The 16,980-nt window shown below is 48.0% G+C and overlaps 2 protein-coding genes across 9 annotated transcripts in view; one reads left to right on the top strand and one right to left on the bottom strand.

Moving 5' to 3' along the window:
* Positions 1 to 15,599, top strand: part of RBMS2 (RNA binding motif single stranded interacting protein 2) — an 89,529-nt gene extending 73,930 nt beyond the window's left edge. For 5 of the 8 annotated variants that reach the window (XR_006735784.1, XR_006735779.1, XR_006735782.1 and 2 more), the window contains 2 exons: positions 13,174 to 14,424; positions 15,256 to 15,599. The gene's annotated coding sequence lies outside the window, so the exon portion shown is untranslated. Of the gene's footprint in view, positions 1 to 13,173; positions 14,488 to 15,255 lie in introns of those variants that run through there. The other 3 variants (XR_006735781.1, XR_006735780.1, XM_045553615.1) reach the window with 3 other exon arrangements.
* Positions 1 to 16,980, bottom strand: part of BAZ2A (bromodomain adjacent to zinc finger domain 2A) — a 34,324-nt gene that overhangs the window by 2,843 nt on the left and 14,501 nt on the right. Inside the window, 29 exon segments of the mRNA XM_045553611.1 lie at positions 36 to 179; positions 295 to 521; positions 888 to 1,034; positions 1,148 to 1,280; positions 1,385 to 1,482; positions 1,484 to 1,675; positions 1,868 to 2,019; positions 2,129 to 2,284; positions 2,381 to 2,603; positions 2,726 to 3,402; positions 3,933 to 4,077; positions 4,578 to 4,637; positions 4,730 to 4,910; positions 5,129 to 5,203; positions 5,502 to 5,716; positions 6,083 to 6,337; positions 6,484 to 6,717; positions 6,898 to 6,963; positions 7,283 to 7,383; positions 8,666 to 8,876; positions 9,043 to 9,144; positions 9,682 to 9,790; positions 10,947 to 11,007; positions 11,146 to 11,616; positions 12,389 to 12,607; positions 13,235 to 13,420; positions 14,294 to 14,408; positions 14,499 to 14,887; positions 16,481 to 16,618. Coding sequence (XP_045409567.1) covers positions 36 to 179; positions 295 to 521; positions 888 to 1,034; positions 1,148 to 1,280; positions 1,385 to 1,482; positions 1,484 to 1,675; positions 1,868 to 2,019; positions 2,129 to 2,284; positions 2,381 to 2,603; positions 2,726 to 3,402; positions 3,933 to 4,077; positions 4,578 to 4,637; positions 4,730 to 4,910; positions 5,129 to 5,203; positions 5,502 to 5,716; positions 6,083 to 6,337; positions 6,484 to 6,717; positions 6,898 to 6,963; positions 7,283 to 7,383; positions 8,666 to 8,876; positions 9,043 to 9,144; positions 9,682 to 9,790; positions 10,947 to 11,007; positions 11,146 to 11,616; positions 12,389 to 12,607; positions 13,235 to 13,420; positions 14,294 to 14,408; positions 14,499 to 14,887; positions 16,481 to 16,618 — 5,482 coding nt within the window.

Genomic DNA, 16,980 nt, shown 5'->3' with positions numbered 1-16,980 from the left:
GACAAGGGCAGGAGTAGTTGTCACCATGTACTTACCCTCCCCGGAGCAGCCGCTCCCGCATGGTAGAGAAATCCATAGGATTTTTGATGATGCGCCGATACCCACTCACCAAACGTGGGTTCACAGGCTCCAGGAAAGGCCAGGCTGCATCATGGGACTCCATCTCCATCAGGATAATCCTATCATTACAGGGACAGTGATGGCTCCACCCCAGGTAGCAAATACACTGACCCCTCCTAGCTCCTTCCTTTGGCATAGGTAGAGCCAACTGTCCCCAGAATTCACTCAACTCACTCGCAAAACGTGAGATCACTGTGGTGGTTCCGCATCGAGAGTCGCCGCCGTTTGGAGGGGGACAGCCCTTCTTCTGAGTACCGAGGCACTGCTGGGCTTTCCCGGCCCCTCGACAGTACCCGGCGTCGGCGGCCATCACCTTCTGTAAAGTTCAGCGAATAACCACTTTTCCGCTTGTGGCCTCGCTTTGGGAATCCAGGCTTCTGAGTGAATTCTCCCTCTACCTGCTGAGGACAGGAAACAGGTGAGATGAGCAACAGCTAGAGATGTACTACTTGCCCTCCAGCATATTATAATCCCTACCTAAGTGTGATTAAGCTTTCAAAATACTCTCATGCATAGGCTAGCGTGTGAATTAGTCACATAACCCAATAAGGTAAAAAGAAAGGTATAATTATTCCCATTTTATAGAGGTGGCAATTGAGGCTACAGAATTTAAAGGACCAGAACCCAGGTCTTCCAACACAGTCTGGAGCTCTTTCCAAGTAAAGATTGAGGATATACGGGATATTTGTAGGATTGGTGGTAAGCAGGATGAAAAAGATAATCTCTGATTTCTGCTTGGGAGTAGGAATGAAGAGCAGAAGCCTTACCTGGGCCAAACAGACAGTACAGAACCAGTCTCCTTCTGGGACAGCCTCCATCTTGGGACGATGGCAGTAAATGTGGCAGCCACGGTCACACCCATCACAAAGCAGAAGAAACTCATCATTGTCACCCTTCCGGCAGACTAGACAGGTCTAGACCAAGGTTATGAGAAGGCAGAGTGAGCCCTCAAGCCTCTGCCTGCCACAACCCCACTCACCCCAGCTGGCTGGCTCCTCAGCCTTTCCAGGCTCTCCCAGCCTCTTACCACTTTGTTGACAGACTTCTCCCAGGCAATGGACCTCTCCAGCTGGCTCAGGCACAAGCATACCTGGGCTGCACTCCGGCACCGCTCAAGGGTCTGGCGCCAGACACGAATGCGAGGGGTGATCTCATATGATCTGGAGGGAGAAAGTGGTGATCTTTGGATGAGGGGCAGGATCCATTAAAGAGGGAACTTACCCCTTCTCTCCAAGACCAAGTATGGAAGGTGGGAGTCACTCACATCTCTGTAGTAGTGCCCTGAGGGGAGCCATTAGGCGTGCTGAGCAGGGCCTTCTCCAGCACAACTTCATGAGCAGGCCAGAGGGGCTCCCGTAGGTACCCGCCGTTCAACATTTTGTTCCAGGGCAGCTAGTCTTATCACGGCCAGGTCCAGAGGGTTGGTAGGTTTACGCTGAGGGGCCAGTCCATCTCTACTCCGACCTCGCCAGGTGATATCCTCCTGAGAGTCGGAGAGATGCTCACAGTAGGCCAAGTCTTCACGAGTAGAGTCTGGGCTAGGGCAAGTCCAGCCCTTTAGGTGACAGAGAGAAGAATAAAACTCATTGTAAATGAGGAAAATTAGGCATAGAGGAAAAAACCACACCCCACCATTTAAGGTCATGGTAGGTCACTTGTGAGGCAGGCACCTAAGTTTTTTGTAATAGCTACAAGGGATTAATGCCCTCCCTAAACAACTGCCTACCCAATGCCAATCCCAGCATACCCGAATCTGCAGATCAGACAGGATAACCCGCTGTTCTAGCTCCTCTACCCACTGAAGCACAGTTAGGTCTGTCTCATATGTCTTCTCTTTGGCGGACCAGCTCATAATCCCTTCTTGAAAGGCAGGTAGCTGACTGGGCTCAAAGATGGGGTCTGAGAGGAAAGAAGGCAAAGGGAGAAGCCTGTCAGGCTGTTGTCCATAGCAGCAGCTCAACATTCACCCTGGGTTCTTCAGTTCAGGCTGGGACTATTATCTATTTACCAGTTGAGGGCCGTAGGCAGACTTCCTGCAAGAAGTCCCTGTGCTTGTTAAGGTGTTTGTGAAGTGCCTTCTCCCGGATGCCTCGGGGGTGCAAAGCCTTGAGCATGGCATCCAAAGTCTCAGGTTCTCGGATCCACCACCAGCCCGAGCACATCTCTGTGAGCAGAGGGTATGTAGAGGGATGAAGCCAGCCGTGAATCACTTCCCATGTTGGACGTCACTCTCCCCCGACTCCACACCAAGATCACTCACCAGGGGGCACAGGCTGGGCTGTCAGCTGGGTTAGGTAACGCTGCTCTATCTGTCTGAAGAACTTACTGGGAGGTCTCCCTCTCCGTTTTGGCTGTCCCAGCCCTGTGGGACTCTGTGGCATTTCTCCAGAGTCTCCTGCTCGCCTCTTAGGGGCCACCCCAGGCAAGGGGGTAGAAGAGAACTGTACTGGAGAACAGGGATTGGCAGCAATGGGTCTATTCATCTGTGAATAAAATGAGATAGGGGGATGAGGATGTTTTCATGTTTATAGGTTCCTTCAACTTCAGGCAATGGTGCCTGTGGCAAGATGAAGTTAAGTGCATACTACTAATTCCTGCTACTTACTGGCTTAGAGGAAGCAGGTAGCTGAGGGGAGGAAGTGGGTTGGTCCTCAGAAACTGCAGGGGGTGGTGTAGGGGCAGCATTGCAGGGCATCTGGGCTGAGAAGTTAAACCAGAGTGCTTGAGAATCAGGGCTGGATTCTGCCTCATCAGGCTCTGGCTCCTCTGGGGCCTGTGACAAGGCTGGGTCTAGTTTTCCTGGACTGCTATCAGGCGTGAGGACTGAGCTGCTCAACAGGGAGCTATGGCTCTGAGTCTGGCTCAGCCAAGACAGGAAAGCTGACTGGCTGAGGTCATGCTGGCTCTGACCCAGAGATAAAGGGGAGCCTTCTGGCTCCTGGAACCTGTTATGGGACTGAAGATGGGACTGAAGCTGAAACTGAGGCTGGGGCTGGGGCTGGGGCTGGGCAGGAGCCTGAAGCTGAGGCTGGGACTGAGCCTCAGGCTGAAGCTGAGCTGGGGGCTGTTCTGAATCCTGACCCTTAACAGGGGACTTAAGGTGCCTAGGTTGCATAGACCCAGGCTTAGTTTTTCGAGGTCGGCCTCGGGCCCGGGCAGGAGAACTAGTGGAGGTACTGGAACCAGCTAGCTCCCTTTTCACAGAGGAGAAGGCAGGGTTGGGTGCTAGATGGGCTGCCGCTTTTAAGGAGTCAGTGTCTTTCTTTATCATATCCTCAGGAACTGTAAAGAAAAGTAAAACGATTAAAACATACATTGAAATATAAGGGAAAAGAAAGAAGGTGCATTAACACAGGATATGTAATTTCTTTTTCTCTTGGACTTAGCCCCCATTTTTTGAGATTCCACTGGGAAGAGCTTATATGCCAATGAACATAGACTCTGAGGAAGAAACACTATTCTCCTCAGTAATCATCAGCTATAGGAGCACATCATATAAGCTAACACTTACTGAGAACCAACTACAGGTTTAGCACTATTTTGAGTGTTAACTCATTTTAATCCTCTAAACAGCCTTATGAAGCACATATACTATTATTTCCATTCTACAAATTTAGAAACTGAAGCATACAGCTGATAAATGGCAGAGCAGGTAGGTAGACAGTCTTAGTTTAGAGCCTGTGCTCTTAACTACTATGCTATACTGATTCTCATAAAATGAAAGAAGTCCAAGATTACTAGGTAGAGGAAAAGGAATTATTTAACTTTTGTTAGATAGGATTCAGATTCCAAGCTCCCAGAGATACACCTACCTAAGCTCCCTTCTGTTCCTTCCACAAAAATACCAGCCAAATACGGCAACACCCAGTAGCGGCGTCTGTAGCGGTCTTGCCCCAAGGAGACTGCCCGAAGCATCTGGGATGAGTGAAGCAGCTTTTTGCGAAAGAAGAGCTGACGCTGGGTAGGCAGTGGAAAAGGAAGATGAATAAAAAACACATTTCACCCGGCCCTGGTGGCTTAACTCTGGGAGGCAGAGGCCAGAGATTGCTTGAGGTCAGGTGTCTGAGACCAGCCTGAGCAAGAGCAAGACCCCATCTCTACTAAAAATACAAAAATTAGCCGGGAATGGTGGCGTGTGCCTGTAGTCCCAGCTACTTGGGAGGCTGAGGCAGGAAGGTGGTTCGAGCCCATGAGTTTGAGGTCGCAGTGAGCTATGATGACGCCATTGCACTCTAGATAGGGCAACAGAGTGAGACTCTGTCTCAAAAAAAAAAATAAAACAAAAAACCCCCACACGTTTCCAGAGTGACAGTGGTGAATTCGTCCAGCATATGTGAGAAAAGCAATGGCTCTCAGGTTCCCTACAAAACTGATATCATCTGGCCCCAACTCAGGTGATCTGATCAATTCTTTACCAGCCCACATCTCCAATTCTTGAGAGGTTAGAAGCACAATACCTTACTGAGTTTTTCTATCTGGCGTTCTAGCTCTGGGATGCTAGATGCTGTAGCATCAACCTAGACAGAAACAAACGGACATTGAGAAAAAAGGAGTTATCAGATTCAAAAAAGAGAAATAATCTATTTTCTAACTACCACTTTCCCAATACCTCTCCATCTCTTCGACCCCTGCGGCCATGCACAACGGCTGTAGTCTCTTCTTCCTCCTCCTCTTCCATGCCACTGGTCTCCTCCATGATCCGAGAACTGCGCCTCCGTCCCAGGCCTTCCTCTGGCCCGTCTAGCTCTACCTCAGACCGCCCAGTTCGCTTGGCCAGAACAGTTTTCAGTCTTGAACCAGATGGAGAAAAATGAAGGGAAACTGTGGTAAGGAACATGATGATGCCACAAAAGGAAAACCTAGAACAGAAACCATCCTGAGCCCTGGCAAGGTCCCAAACCCAGGGAAGGGGCTAAGGGAATCATGTTGCAGATGAAAGTACTGACTATGCTTCACTCTTTCCCCCTCCTCTTCTCTATCTGGGCTCTACTCTCTGTCCTGTCCCTACCTCCGCAGCCGGCCTTCAACAATCCATTTGTTTTTCCTGTAGTTGGACATACTCTCCAGAGTCTTGTCAATCTCACTGCAGGGGAACAGAGAATGGGATCTTGAGGTAGAAGTGGCAGTATGAAGAAAGGGAAAGGGAGACCCTGCAGCTGAACAGGAAGTTTCAGCCTAGAGCCTAGATCTGATGAATGGCAGAGGAAGGCTGAGGCTCTCCCAGGGAGGGCACTGCAATTTAGTCCCAAGTCACTCCAGCATCTTCAGAAGATGGAGCAGACATATAATACCTGAAGACTGACTTTTGAATGGCTAACCCTCTCCCCCATCCCAATCTGACACAAAGCATACAATGACCACCCCCACCCCCAACCCCTCACTTGATGATGAGGTTGGAGCCATTGAGTTCATGCACAAGGAAGGCGAGGACGGCAGCCTTCTGCTGGGGGGGCTGGGCCTGGAAAGGCTGGGTGCGCAGGCTGTCACAGAGGGCTGGCTCTACTCCGTATGCCATAAGGAAGCAGCGCAGGATCTCAGACACGTTATCTCTTGTCAGTGGGATCTCGGACATCTTCTCCCCCAAAATCTTTAGGGACTGTGTGAAGGAGAGCATAATGGGAATGAGCAGGGAAAGAGGAACAATTCAAGTTGGGTGAACCTGGAAGAGGAAAATAATACATCAGGAGAGAAATAGCGAATTAAGACAGGACATAGATAAGAGAAGAGTACAAAAGAAAAGAAATAAAATAGAGGAAAATGAACAAAATAAGGAGAGAATAGTCAGGGAAAAAAGAAACAGAAGAAAAAATATAAAGAAAACAGAAACAAAAAGAAGTTATATCTCCTTCACTTGTCCTGATACTTCAGAAAGGGACTTTTAAGAGTTTTTAAAGAAGAAAGCAAAACTGACACCGACCACTGGATCCCAGGCCCTCCCAGCCTGCCTAGGCAAGGAGCTTACCTGACAGTAAGAAGGCAAGCCAGGATCATAGAGTGCAGCCTTTAGGAGCCGAACCAGCAGGTCTTGCACCTCGCCCAAGCTGTCGCCTTGACATAGGAGGCCCTCCTGCAGGACCCCCAGGCTAGGCACATCTTTGACAGGATCAAAACCCAGCACCTTGCCAAAGCTATGCAGGAACTCCACGATGGTCAAGCAGTCTGAGAAGGCCCCACTGGGCAACGTCAGACCTGGGATGCGTGAGAAGTCAGGCAGGGGCTGGAGAGATAAAAAGTTGTATGGGGTTCTGTTAAACATACCAGAAAGTAACAATCTGGATGTCAATAGGAGTTCTTCCCTTAATGGAAACGTCTTCACACCTGGCCCCCTCCATGACCCAGGAACTGTTATTTTCCCCTCACTACCTGGTGGTCAGGCAGACACATATCCTCTGTGGGCTTCTTCATCTCCTCCAAGATCATCTGTTGCCTCTGCTTCTCCTCCAAGCGCCTCTGTGTGGCTAGCGTCTTATCAGCTTTGCAAGCCGGCTTGGCTTTGGTCACCTCCTCCTTTTCCTTCATTTTTACCTTCTCCTTCTTTTCCCTCTTGACTTTTTCCTTCATTTTTTCCTGTTTTGCCTTTACCTTTTCCTTTTCAGCCTACCCACCCAAGGGAGAGAGGAACCACGAGTGCCATAAGATATCAGTCACCACTGTTCTCTGGTCCCAGTCCCTCCCAAACTCAGAAATAGAACTCTAAAACAAGACTGACATACACGTCTTGCAAAATCAGTTCAGTGGCTTTGAAATTACACTTGGCGAGTGTGTACATGCACCTACCTTGGATTTCTTCTTAGCTTCTTTCTGCTTTAAGCTCTTGGTCTCTTGTTTCCGCTTGTTTTTGGCCTGTAAACCATAAGGGAAGTCATTTCTCCTCAAACTCTGAAAGCATCTCTGCTTGGGCTAGGATTAAAAAAGACAAGGGTGCTGGGGAGGAGAGGTGAGAGATGGGATGAGGGGTTGGCAATGGACTGATTCTCTCACCCAGGAGATGCCCACATTATTCTTGAAAAAGCCTAATTCTCTAAATCAAGCCCAAGAAATTTCAGGGTAATGAAGGTGTGCTGCTACATAGGGGGTGGCAGATGTGGGAGATGAAAGAAAAGATATAAAGTGGGTTGTAGGCAAAGTTAACCCACTGTGGAATCTCTCTGATGTCCCTCACCTGCCCTTGGATAGTAGTCTGACATTCTCCCCGCTGTACCTTCTGCCTCATCTTCTTCTTGCTTTTACTCATCTTTGCTTTATCTTCCTCATTCACTGTTTCTGTGAGAGCAGAAAAAAAAAAAATGAAACAAGTGAGGCAGGAAGATCGATCTCTGGCAACCAGAGCAGCACATGCCTGTCACAAAGCTGGCCTCCCAAGCAGCTCCCTGAAGAATCTAGAGTAGTTTTTTTAAAAAAAAGTATACACAATAAAATGTTGGGGAAAAAAATGTAGGAGAGGCACCTGCTATGGGGATGGCACAAAGAACTCAAATGACATCTCCTGCCCAGAAGCACCAGCCCCTGGCTCCAATCGACTGCTTTAGAAGGGGTCCTGCTGATAGAAAAGAGGCCATAATGGCACAGTAGCCTTATAGCTTGTCACCCAGGCTACCTGACAAGGACAGCAATCCAGACCAATTTTTCGAGCAGAGAAAGAAAACAGAAAGCCAAATTGCCGGGGAAAGCGGGTAGTAGTTGGAAGCATTTATTAACCAAGAGTGCCAGAAAGAAAGGGCCCAGATAGCAAACACCTGAAAAGAGTCAGATCAACACCACCACAGTTACTGCTCATGCTCAGCTCCATTTCTCACTCCACTAAAAGATCTGAATTTCTTCCTTTCTGGAAGACTAAATACCAAAGTATAATTTTCCAAACAATAGAGTATTTCATGATTCATGTTTCTGACATAATACCTATTCTTTTGTTTCTGGTATAGAAACACCACCAAATGTCTACATGGCAACCCTCTAAGTTAGACAGTATGGACAGATGAACCACTTAAAATATGAACTTTGTTCTAGGTCGTAGTCAGAACACGGCAGAGCTAGAACTCTGAATGGGAATCAGAAGACTCAGACTTTTCACATTCTTCATACTAAACCAGGGTAAACACTGTAAAATTTACTGAAAAATTTAGACATTTCCCACCTGTGTATCTGACTAAAACAGTGCCAATTATCTTTTGAATTCAGATGTAAATTATGAATATTCATGATAGTGATAATGAGCAAAGTAAGAGTGTACAAATGAAACCAGTACGGTAAGTAAGGAGCCGAAAGATGGAGGAAAGGACATAAAAAAGTCCTCTCCTCTGGGCTACATAACCACATCTGTGGACATTCAAGGCTTCACTAGTAACAGCAACTCAAGGAAGAGACTGGCTGGAAAAGAAGCTCCCCTAAGTGCTAGGGCCCTGATGCTGCATTCCAGGGAGAAGCTGATTCAGATTCATTCTGTTCAAATAATGTCAGTCACACCCAGGTATTAGCATAAGTTAAGCGACATTTCAGGTATTCCACAGAGGGAGCAAAAATCCCTAAGTAAAAAACACCACTGTACCTTGGGTCTCCAGTTTCTTTAGGAGGCGGTTTTCTGTCTTATTCAATAGTTCAGTGATTTTGACCTTGGGTGGCCGCCCTCGGCCCCGTTTCACCTTGGGGACTTCCTTGGTCTTAGACTTCTCAGTGTTTCGAGGTCGGCCCCGTTTGCCAGTAATTGCCTGAATCCTGGATGGAATCTCTTCTACTGAGAGCTGTACCCACTGCAAGCCCTAAGGTAACGAGGGAGACACTGTTACAATGGAAAGGAATCAGTGCATGCCACTAGGCCTTCTAAACCATTCGATGCCCCAGAACCTTCAAACCCCACAAGAAGCTGCAGCTTGTCTACCAACTCTTTCTCAGGGACAAAAGCATATTTAACTCTTGGGTCTGCACCTCTGGTGTATCTCTCTCCTCAAAGAAATCTCCAACAGGCATACGGGGACTGAAGCTGAAGTGCTCACGGCGGACACTGTGTACCACGTTGCGGCTCAGGTACTAAGAGGAGGAAAACAAAGTGATATTATTGAAGTAGGAGACCCACCATGTCTTTGGCCAGCAATGGCACAATCTGAACAGGTCCCAGAGCAGACAACGCCAGCCTGCTGCCACTGGGCCCAAGAAAGACATTTGTGCTTCCCCCACTTTTTTTTTTTTTTGAGACAGGGTCTCTTGCTCTGCTGCCTGGACTAGAGTGCAGTGGCGTCACGGTAGCTCACTGCAACCTCAAACTCCTGGACTCAAGCAATTCCCCTGCACAAGTCTTCTGAGTAGCTGGGACTATAGGCGCGCACCATCCTGCCCAGCTGATTTTTCTATTTTTTTGTATAGACAGGGTCTTGCTATGTTGCTCAGGGCTGGTCTCAAACTCCTGGACTCAAGAGATCCTCCCTCCTCGGCTTCCCAAAAGTGCTAGAATTATAGGCATGAGCCACTGCCTGGCCTGTGCTTTCTTTTAAAAGAGCCTATGAACAGTCAGAAAGGGACTGCTATTAAAAAAAAAAAAAAAAGAAAAAAAAAAAAAGGCTACATTACCTTGATCACTTCTGGAAATTGTTTCATCCTCTTCCCACAGGGGCCATAATACCAGGTCTCCCCCTGCCATCGGTGGTTGCCCTTCTTGATGCGTACCTCTCTCCGCCACCTGCCAGAGAAGCACACGGGCCCTGCCGCCAGGTCACACCCCTACCCACTCCTGTGCCACCCGGAGCCAAACCCACTGAGCAGATGAACCTCCCCATATTTGTCCCACTAGAACTGCAAGCAGATGCAAAAGCAGCGAAGGATAAGCTTGGCTAGAAGGCAGACTTCAGCTCCACTAAATACCTTAAAGCCCTCAGCAGGAAAGCAAGACCTCCACCCCTCCTTTTTACAAAGTCAGTGAGCTGAGCAGCCAGAAACCCCTCCCTGGTGCTATTCAGGGCAGTTACTGGGTTTCCAGTAAAGAGGCTAAAGACCTAAGGAAATAAAGGCAGAAGATAGAGGGTGGGGAAGCAAGCAGAAGGGTAAATTTGCTGCTGACTCCACTCAGCAAATGACTCAGTAGGCCAAGGTTTAGTTAAGAACTGTGTTATGAGCAACATTATTATAGGACTAACCCTTATCTTTCTCTCAAAACTTTATATATATATTTTTATAGAGACAGGGTCTCACCATGTTGCCTAGTCTTGAATTGAATGCCTGGCCTTAAGTGATCCTCCCTCTTGCTTCCCAAAGTCCTGGGATTACAGATAGGAGACCTCCTGGCCTTTCTCTCTAAACTTTATGCAGTACTCAAACTTGGTGACCATAAGTAGACTTGAGGGGTAGGGGTGGGGAAGACCCAGGAAGGCAGTTATTTCTACAAGGCCCTTGGTGTCAGCTGGCTTGTTCATTCTGGTCATGTACTGTTCCTGCCCTTACCTCTCTAAAGAGCATTAAAACAACACCACCACCCCTCCAATTCATTGGTGTTAAGCCACTCCCCATTCACTACTATCCCTTCTGCACAGAAATAGGACAAGTCAGCTAGATTGGATATGAGCCTTATGGTTTGGAAAAGATAATAGCTGGTGCTCCTTGAGCAAAACTGAGTTTCAAGATGCAGAAAGAACAGGTGACAGAAGACACACCCTGAGAGAAGAAGGAAAACCTAGGAATATCATGCCAAGAAACATTATTATTGCAGATAACTGTCCTGTACTCTACTCTTGTCTAGTCCATTCCTTCCCCACCTGGGAGGAAGAGAAGAGTTCCCTTCTTCCTAGAGTCATGCATTAAACTTGTCAAAGTCAATGCACGTAGCAAACTAGAGCATTTACCCATGCTGGAGGGGAAGACGAACTTCTTCTGGGGTAGCAATACGTCTCCTCAGGACATCACCTTAGGAGGAAGATAGAAGATACCCAAGTTAAGAGTTCAAGCAAAATATTAAAATAGGCCAGTGGGGAAGGACAAATGGAACATGGGACAGAAACTTCTTAGAACCAGCCAGAGACAGGGCAGAATCTGGACACTCACTACTACCAGAAGTAGTGACTCCTTCTCCAGAGATCTCTTCCAGGTCAGCAGTGGTCTCCGGGAAGCTGCTGACATCCTTATTTGCTGGGGAGACTGTTGGGAAGGCAGCTGCTGGGGAAGTTACAGGGGAGGCTTTTGGGGAGGTCACTGGAGCCATCAAGGAGACTTCTGGAGAGACAGCTGGGAGAACTGCTGAGGAAGTGAGAGACACCACTGGGAAGACTGCTGGAGAGACTGTAGAAACTGCTGGAGATACTGCTGGAGATATTTCTGGGGAGGCTGCTGGAGAAGCCGCCAGGGAGATTGCTGGGGAGGCTGTTGGCGAGACTGCTGGTGAGGTTGCTGGATGTAGCTGAATAGTGGATGACCGGTCAGGAGCTGGCTGGGTCAGAGGTGGTGGGAAGTCTGAAGCCTGAGTCTCCATTTCTTCCTGGTCAGCATCACTACTGTTATTCAGGTCAAAGCTGTTATCTAGAATCCAAATGGACAGGATGGGTTAAGGAAAAATGATGTCACGTAAAACAAGAGAACCTATTCAGTCAAACCTGGACTAAGCTAAACAAGGTTACTTCAAGGGCTTTTCCCTAGAGTTGGAAAAAGAAGTAGCTTCTGGCTTTCCTCCTAACCATTGAAGAAGGTTAAAGGGCAAAGCTGCTCCTGCTGTCATTGTGTGAAGGAATACCTTTTACCTGAAGCCAACAAGTCCTCTACCCTCTTTTTGCCTGCCAACTCCAATCTCACAAGTTCTTCAAGGCAGAGGGCACAGGTCAGTGTAGTGGCCTGTCCCTTTTTTATTCCCACCATATACTATCCCATAGTCCCCTCAGCTCCCAACAGTGCTTACAGACTTCCCACCCCGAAGGCTCTAACTATGGAACCTATTCTCTCATCTTTTCTCAGGTCAAGGAGGGCTTTCTTTCTTTCTTTTTTTTTGAGACATAGTCTGGCTCTGTTGCCAGGCTAGAACTCCTGGGCTCAAGCAATCCTTCTGCCTCAGCCTCCTGAGTAGCTGGGACTACAGGTATCCGCCACTATGCCCGGCTAATTTTTTCTATATATATTTTTAGTTGTCTGGTTAATTTCTTTCTATTTTTTAGTAGAGACGGGGTCTTGCTCTTGCTCAGGCTGGTCTTGAACTCCTGACCTTCAGCGATCCTCCCACCTTGGCCTCCGAGAGTGCTAGGATTACAGGCGTGAGCCACCGCGCCTGGCCCTCTTTTTTTTCCTACCTCTTCTCACTTACCTTGCAGGACAGATTCCCCTAGGACAGGTGGAGAAGTGGGACTGGCAAAGATAGAGGCTGATGTTTGACTATCATCTGCCAGGAGACTGAAGGCAGTAGCATTACTGAGGGAAGGGCAATCAAGGGCAGAGATCACAGGGCTGTCCTCAAGAGGCAACTTGTCCTCTGTACCCATCAGCTCCGTGTCATCTATACCATAAAGTCCTCCACTCACTGGCTCTGTTCATGGGGGTGGAAAAATCAGAGAGCAGGATAATGAGAAAAAAATCAGAAAGCTCAATTTAAGAAATATTGATCTGAAAGTATCCAATTCTAGTCCCCACAGTGTGAAGATTCTTTCTAATATTAAATTAGAGAAAACTTATAGCCCTCTCCCTAAGAGTCAAGTCATCAGACTGTAAGAATCATAAAAGTCTGAGGTGAAAATGAAGGGAAAGGCATTGACCACAGACCTATGCAGAATTCTAGCATTTATCATAAAATAGGCCTTTCTTATACTTCAGTGGGGTAAAAGGTAACTGTTCACTGGCAAATATTTTCTTTCTAGTTAGAACCCAAATAGTCCAATTGTGTGGTAATAAGTCCCTATCCAGTGAATTATTACTGTCCAGCCCTCTTGGCCAAAAGGAACACTGAGAGAGAACCTGGAAATGAACCAATTCAGCTCAGAGTTCAGCTGGCCCAGCCAGGCCAGTAGCATGTAACTGTGGTCTACCACAGGATTATCTGGAAGCCCCAGTGCCCCAGCTTGCCTAGTACTTTGCCTATTTTACTATCTCTTCCAGGTAGTAGAAGCTGGCTACGCTCTGCATGCATAAGTTGAAGGGAGCCAGCATCCAAGCCCACCTGGTGCCAGAGAGTTGAAGGGCTCCAGAGAGTCTTCACTGAGGATTGGCGTGTCTTCCAGTTGATCAGGAAGATGTGAAGGATCATCTAAACAACTCACTGTGGGATCAGGAACCAGGACTGAGACCTCTTGGTGTAATGATTCCACAGAAGGGACAGAGCCATTGTAGCCACATATCTTCAGTTCTAGAAAATTCCAGGAGAAAGCAAAAGTCAAATTCAGTGCCTTCAACTGGTTCACTGAGCTAAAGTAGGCAATCAGTCTTTACTAGAAGGATGTTCACTCATTCAACATGTATTGATGCCATAATGCCAGTTCTATGCTAGGAAATGATCACAGCAAGATACTCTAAGTGAGCAGAGATATGCTGGTAAAATCAATCCCTACTGCAGGCAAAGAAAGGGGAAAGAAGAGTAGGGTCTGATAGAAGAACCCAGTCATGTTTTCAGATATCTCCCCCATCCAGTGGGAACAGAGAGTGGATCCTGTGATTTTACAGGGTAGTGGTCACCCTTCTACACAGCAATCAACTGCAAGCTAAGCTTTTATCTATTTTCAGGGAAAAGATGGGAGGGGTTACACATGTACAATGCTAACAACAAAAAAGAAAGGAAACTGAGTAGACAAGCAATGGTATGCTCTGCTTGCTTCCTTACCCCCTTCATATGTCAGTCACTCAGCCCACTTTAGCAGCCAGTCTGACTCTGCCATAGTCAGTCAAAACGGCCTCAATGCCTGCTGCTAATGCCTAAACCCCTTTATATATTTTGGAAGAAGCCCTTCTTGATGCAGGATGTCTGTTGGGGCTGTTTTGGGCTCGCCCACCTGCCCTCTCCAGGCCAGCAGCTCTGCATGAGCTTGAAATAATTTGCACTCCCACTCTCGAGCTGGTGCTGCTGCCACAAAAACACCAGCCACTTGTCTCTGCTAATCACCAACATGCAAATCAGCCTCCACTGCAGAGAGCTGGAAAGACAAGTTTTCCTCACCTCAAAAAACCACTGTCTCCCACAGCCCCATTTTCCCTCTCCCCACCCAGCTCACAGACCCAGTTATACCTGGTTGCTCTTCTTCCAGCTCCAGGCTGCCTACCAAGCCAGTGCCATTCTCTGCCACAACTGAAGTCATCTCCTTTTCTGCTGCCTCATCAGGATGGATACCACTGCCTACCTCCTGGGAGGGTGCAAAGGTTTGAATGCTAGATCCCAACATAGGAGAAGTCTGTGGGGAGGTGAAAAAACTAGGGGGTCCATTGGGCATCACCTCAAAATTCTGGTCAGGAAAAGAATCATACAGTTCCTGTGAATCGAAGTTAAGCCCCATGGGGCTCTGGGTACCGTTGGCCCAGAACTCTTGGCTCCCAGATCGAAGGTTAGTGTTGTGACTTGGGGATGAAGGTTGCCGGCTGCCCACAAGAATGCCGTTGAGTGGGTATTGTCCCCCCGAGAACTGGGAGAGAAGGGGTGGGTCCTTGAGGTTGCTGCCAGGATTGGCAGATGGGTACTGTGAGTAGTTCCAGAGACAGTCGTAGGCCACGTTGGGGTGATGGAGGTGTGAGGTGCTGGAGGAGTGGGGAGCAGAGTTCAAAATCCCTGAAGTAGTAGTGTGAGATACAGTAGATAAGCCATTAACATTCACATCCCCATTCAAACCTGGCAGGGAAGGAAACAAAAGGGTCAGTTACAGATACTTATGCAAGTAACTCTACCAAAAGAACCCCAAAGTAATAGTACTGACTAGAAAAAGGGAAGGTAAAGGGAAGGGGAATTCCCCCTCCACTATATTTAGCTTCTGGGTCTCTGGAGAACACCAAACCCAGATACTCCTGGATGTAAGTTTAGCAACTGCAGCAGAGGCTGCTGAGTAGAGGGATAGGGAGCTCTCTAGGCCTACCATGGGAACCACTGGCAGAGAGCTGGCTGCTGCTGCTGCTGGCTTTTTTTTTTTTTTTTTTAATTAAATGAAGCTGTTTGCAGATTCCCTACAGTAACTTGCATTCTTCCCTACTCTTGTTCCCTAGGGGAATTCTTCCCTTGGAGGGGCATGACTGGATTCTCCAGACACCCCCCTCCTTTTCCCAGTGCCTATTTGGCCCCACAGTGGCACCAGAAGGGACAGCCTCCACCTCACTGGCACATGCAGATCCAGCACTTTGTGCTGGGCTAAAAATAGAATTTGCAGTCACCACAGCGACAAGATCCCAGCTCAGAAGGCTGGGCCTAGCCCCTCCCCATAGGCACTGAAGGGTAACATGCAGGGGGAAAAAAAATCTTTGCATGATCAATGCTGCAGAGTTCAGCTCTTAACATCAATGGCAACCTCTGAGATGGAGAACAATTAAATAAAAGGAACCAAGGTACTAAGGAAGCTTGTATGTGTGTGTATTTATGTGGGTGGGGGAGCTCCAACGAAATAAAGGAGCTTCTATCTATCTGCAACTCCCTTGGAAAGGATAGGAGGGAAAAGTGGCAGTACTTTTCTGCTGTAAGAAAGGAGGAAAGTATGTGGACTTCTCTGTGCTTCCAAGTATAAAGGACCTGAAACCCAAGCAAGATTAGAGAGCTACTCAGCAGAGTGGTGGTACGGAGTAACTGATAAGCCAAATCCAGTAAAAGAGCTGATCCTAGCAGCAACACTTCCATCTAGAATTATGAATTTCTCTCTAGGGAACTAGGTAAGCACAGAACCCTCCCTTATTCCTCTCTTCTATCCAAGAACAGGAGTTGGCACAGCTACTTCTAGCATCTGGCCTTTCTCTGATGCACAAACTAAAAGGCAAACACATCCCAACCTTCATCCAACTCCCCACCCCCAGTTCTAGCCCAGTGCAGCTTCTCTAACCTCTAAAAACAGCTTCTCAGAGGGCTGGTCCTTTATCTCTCTCTTATGGAGCCAACCTGGTTATCAGCAGCAGTAGCCACCTCACCACTCTGGCAGTAGCCAGAGAACAGGGCTGACAGAACAACAGGCCAAGATGAAAAAGCCAGTATGTTTTTCTAACCGCTTCCAACCTTAATTCAAGACTACAAGTATTGTTTCCACAACCCCCTAGAACTTGTTCTTAGAAGCTTGATCTCTCTTCAGTAGCTAGAGTTCTGTGGATTCACTTCCTCCCTCCCCACCTGGCAGGAAAGAGAACTGTTGTGGGGTAGCTAGCCCAAAGTAGAGCCAAATCTCCTCCCATCAACCTGCTCTAAAGGAATGATGCCCATTCCCTCCCCAGGCCATGCGGCCCTTGCACTCACTTTTCCCTTGCTGGGGGAAGTTCATGGGAGACCCGTTAGTGTAGAGGCCCTCCCCTGAAGAAGGAGAGGGTTTCAGTCCTGAGGCAGCAGGTGCAGGGGGAAGGCCAGTAAAGTTAAAATGGTCGTTTGCCTCCATTTCTGCAGGAGGGGAAAGAGAGGGGGGGAAAATACTGGCGGTTAAACAAGGTTATGTATGTCACCTGGCATCTTCTGGGAGGGGATGCCCCCGCCCCTCCCTCTACTTACCCTTCTGCTACCTAAGTGCCTAAGTACTGTGAGGGAGGACAGAGGTTGAGAAAAGAGAAGAGGAGGAAATATGCCCCTAGCTTGGACAATGGCCTATAGAAATAGTCTTTTATAAAGTTTTTTTTTTTTTTTTTGAGACAAGAGTCTCGCTCTGTTGCTCGGGCTAGAGTGCCATGGCATCAGCCTAGCTCACAGCAACCTCAAACTCCTGGGCTCAAGCGATCTTCCTGCCTCAGCCTCCCAAGTAGCTGGGA

The sequence above is a fragment of the Lemur catta genome, chromosome 6 (assembly GCF_020740605.2).
Source record: "Lemur catta isolate mLemCat1 chromosome 6, mLemCat1.pri, whole genome shotgun sequence".
NCBI classification, from domain to species: Eukaryota; Metazoa; Chordata; class Mammalia; order Primates; family Lemuridae; genus Lemur; species Lemur catta.
This window is presented reverse-complemented; position numbering and strand designations above follow the sequence as displayed.